Source organism: Nematolebias whitei, chromosome 21 (genome assembly GCF_014905685.2).
Source record: "Nematolebias whitei isolate Nwh7 chromosome 21, NemWhi1, whole genome shotgun sequence".
NCBI lineage: Eukaryota > Metazoa > Chordata > Actinopteri > Cyprinodontiformes > Rivulidae > Nematolebias > Nematolebias whitei.
In genome coordinates, this window is record NC_056518.1 from 21,954,758 (window position 1) to 21,958,050 (window position 3,293).

A 3,293-nucleotide genomic window follows, 5' to 3' on the forward strand; every position below is an offset into this window, starting at 1 on the left:
GTGTGTGTGTGTGTGTGTGTGTGTGTGTGTGTGTGTGTGTGTGTGTGCCTGCAGCTACCAAAATATCTCATGAACCACCGGACGGATGTTAGTGAGGCTAGCTGGAAGTACTCATTGGATCAATTACTGATTAACTTTTGGAGACAACCTGATTGAAGATAGTGGCCACAGCTGACCTTAAACACAAAAATGGCTCTTATTTAGTCATTGTGACAGACGTTGAGCTAAAATCTGATGTAAAGTCATTCTGAATGGGCTAGCTCACATTATCAAATGAGATTGCTCATAATGAAACTCAGGCATGAAAAGTGGTGGGCGATATGCCTTCCTTCATTATTTTATGTCATTTTGTAAAATAATTTAAAAAAATCATTACCGTATTTTTTGGCTTATAAGGCGCATTTAAAATCCTTTAATTTTCTCAAAAATCGACAGTGAGCCTTATAATCCAGTGCGTATTGATTCTGGTTGTAGTTACTGACCTCGAACCATTTTTATGTGGCACAACTGAACAATGTTGAGAGTTATTGTGAACGAGCTGCGTAAAGTTCGACTTATCTGTTTCGCTTAATGCGCCTTATAATCCGATGCGCCTTATAGTCCAAAAATTACGGTAATGTAAAAGTCAGCTAGTCATCATGCAGAGCTTATAAATGGCACTTGACAAAAAGTGTCAACATGCTTTTGTTCTATCGTTTTATGTGTTTAGACAAATATATATTCAGTTAAGACCCTTTATAATGGCACTTATGCTGTTAAATGTGTTATTTTTGTGAATATGTTGCTATGCCAATGGAAATTTATGCTTCAAGTAGTCCCGTGAGGCATCATCTTTTTTTGCAGGCACAAGACGAAAACAGAAGACAAAGAAGGAGCAATTAAACAATTAGTGTCAGTTAAATGAGAGAGCAGTAGCATGGCGATCCATCATCTGCTGGGGAGTGGGAGGATGCTGAAGAGAACCAAAGGTGCAGGAATGATGACGGGAGTGAAGAGTGGCTCTTCATCTCTGTGAGCGGTCCACCATGTGTAGTTTGGGCTCTAAGAGGCATGGTTTATGAATGTGCTCATAACATGGTGGGGAAAACCTGCAGCACTCAGCACGCACCAGTGAATTTTTTATTGTGGGAGAGGGCTGCTGTCATACCTCAGCAGCCTAATTATGTATTTCCAATGGCCAGAGGCAGTTCATTAATAGGCATTCTTTGCAAAGTTATGGAGACTGGCCAAGAAAAAAACAAAATATAAAGTTATAAACGCAATCTGCATTTGTTTTTGTCATATTGATGTCCTTGTTTAAAAAATAAATATATATTTAAGCAAATTTGTGAGGATGCCAATACCACGTGCTTATTTATCAACAACAATGGCCCAATTGAAATGGTGTCAAACATTGTCTGGCACAAGTTTTGTTCTCTATTCTGTCATATTTATTTAATCTACAGAGCCAGTCTTGTGTGACTCGCTTCTATGTTTTTGGTGGATTCAGCCAAGTGCTTTATTTTCATTGAGTGTGAATCTGCATTTCAGAATTGATGTGGAAAATTACAGAGTTAACTTCTTTCAAACTGCACTTGATAATGTTCACCCACTAAAAACCGACAGGTTATGTTGAGTCATTTATTGCAGATAGACTCGGAGCAACTCAAGGGGTAAAAATAAAGACAATTTATTTATTAATAAAACTCAAAACAAAAGCTGACGACGCAGCAAAAACTTACAAAAAAAACAATATTATGGGGAGACATGGCGGAAACAGAGCATACAGGCAGGGAAGCACAATTCACAGACAAGAGACAAAGAAAATGTTGAGATATTTAAAGCGCCACTAACGAGACAATATGGCGAACACTTGTGGTGATTAGGATTGGGAACAGGTACTGAAAAGACTGACAGAGAGAGAGAAATGAGAAATGACAGGAGAAACTAAAACACAAGTAACACAGAAACAGATATAGACAAACTACACAGATAAGACAATAGGCGGGATTGGTTTTGACCAAATATCAGGTCAAACGGTTTGACTCGGTGAACTCTGTCATCTAACACAGTCTTCCATTTTAACAGAAGTCCACCAAATCACACCTGTAGGTAAAACTTGTAAGATGATGCTTTACCTGGTTGGCTTTGTTAACACCTTACGTTTTCACAAGACACTGAGTTCAAATACAAAGCATTAGTCAGTGCTAGCATGCTGAATATTAATGCCAGGTAGCTCCAACACACATCGTAACAAGTCATTTTGTAAATTTGTGGGTTTGGCTTGACCCAAATTTGACCCCAGCAGTTTTTAGTGTGGCAGAAGAACCTTTTTATGTTGGATTTCATAATATGCATTTGCAACTCCCACTTAAGACAAAAACAAACAGGAGTAAATCAATGTTCAATAAATTTCCAGTTACACCACTGAGGTATTTCTTTGACAGATTGAGATCAGTGAAATTCAGAAGGTCACTTTAGCTCATCTTAGTGTCACGGGTCAAATGATCTCCAGCTTCATGCAACCCTCCATATTTCTTTTATGATCTGCATCTGGTGTCCTGCAAACGCACAGCAAGCTATATGGTCTCAACCGGTTTCAATGCGCGAGGGTTGTCCACAAACACGCCATCAACCCACATGCTGATGGAAACCCTGCTCGGTTCGGCAGGAAACGAACCGCTCAGGCTGATTTGCTCAAACTTACCCGCCGTGACGCGAAAGACGCCGAGACAGCCGAGGACGAGCAGGAAAAATCTCTCCATGTCTCCAACGCTCGGACGACGCGCGGTCCCATTTACTCAAGCCGGCCGGGGGGAGAGCTGCATTCAGTTCATGCGTGTCGTCTGCGGCTGGAGGGGCGGAAAAAAAATGTGCGTGCGTGTGGGGAGGTTGTCTTCAGCACCACGGACAGCGCTTCCAGCTGCTCCTCCGCTCCATTCAGCAGCCTCGATTGTCTCCAGAGCAAGCGAGCATCATCATCATCATCATCATCATCATCATCATCTGTCTGCGCCGTTCACATGGGTCCGGATGCGCTCCGGAACCCGCCCCTACTCCGCACGGCACGGCACGCTTCGGCTGCTGCAGGCAGACTGAAACGTGCTACACATTTCAAAGACAAATAAATAATTAAAAGTACGAGTCTTTTTTTTTTCTTCCCCTCCATCTTCTATTCCATAAATTTAAAATCGGAACCAGAAGCCGTCAGTATAAACACGCCTCTCCGCCACCTCTGAAGCACATTAGCGCCTGGTGGGCACAGAAAGCCCCTGATGCTCCAGCTCCACTTGGTGAGGATTATCGCTGCCCAC

General features: G+C 42.1%; 1 protein-coding gene across 1 annotated transcript in view; it reads right to left on the reverse strand.

Moving 5' to 3' along the window:
- The window catches only part of LOC119426961 (fibronectin type III domain-containing protein 5), a 24,583-nt gene extending 21,836 nt beyond the window's left edge, over positions 1–2,747 (reverse strand). Inside the window, exon 1 of the mRNA XM_037694534.1 lies at positions 2,687–2,747. Coding sequence (XP_037550462.1) covers positions 2,687–2,744 — 58 coding nt within the window. The 5' untranslated portion in view covers positions 2,745–2,747. The remainder of the gene's footprint in view (positions 1–2,686) is intronic.
- Positions 2,748–3,293: the final 546 nt, after the last annotated feature.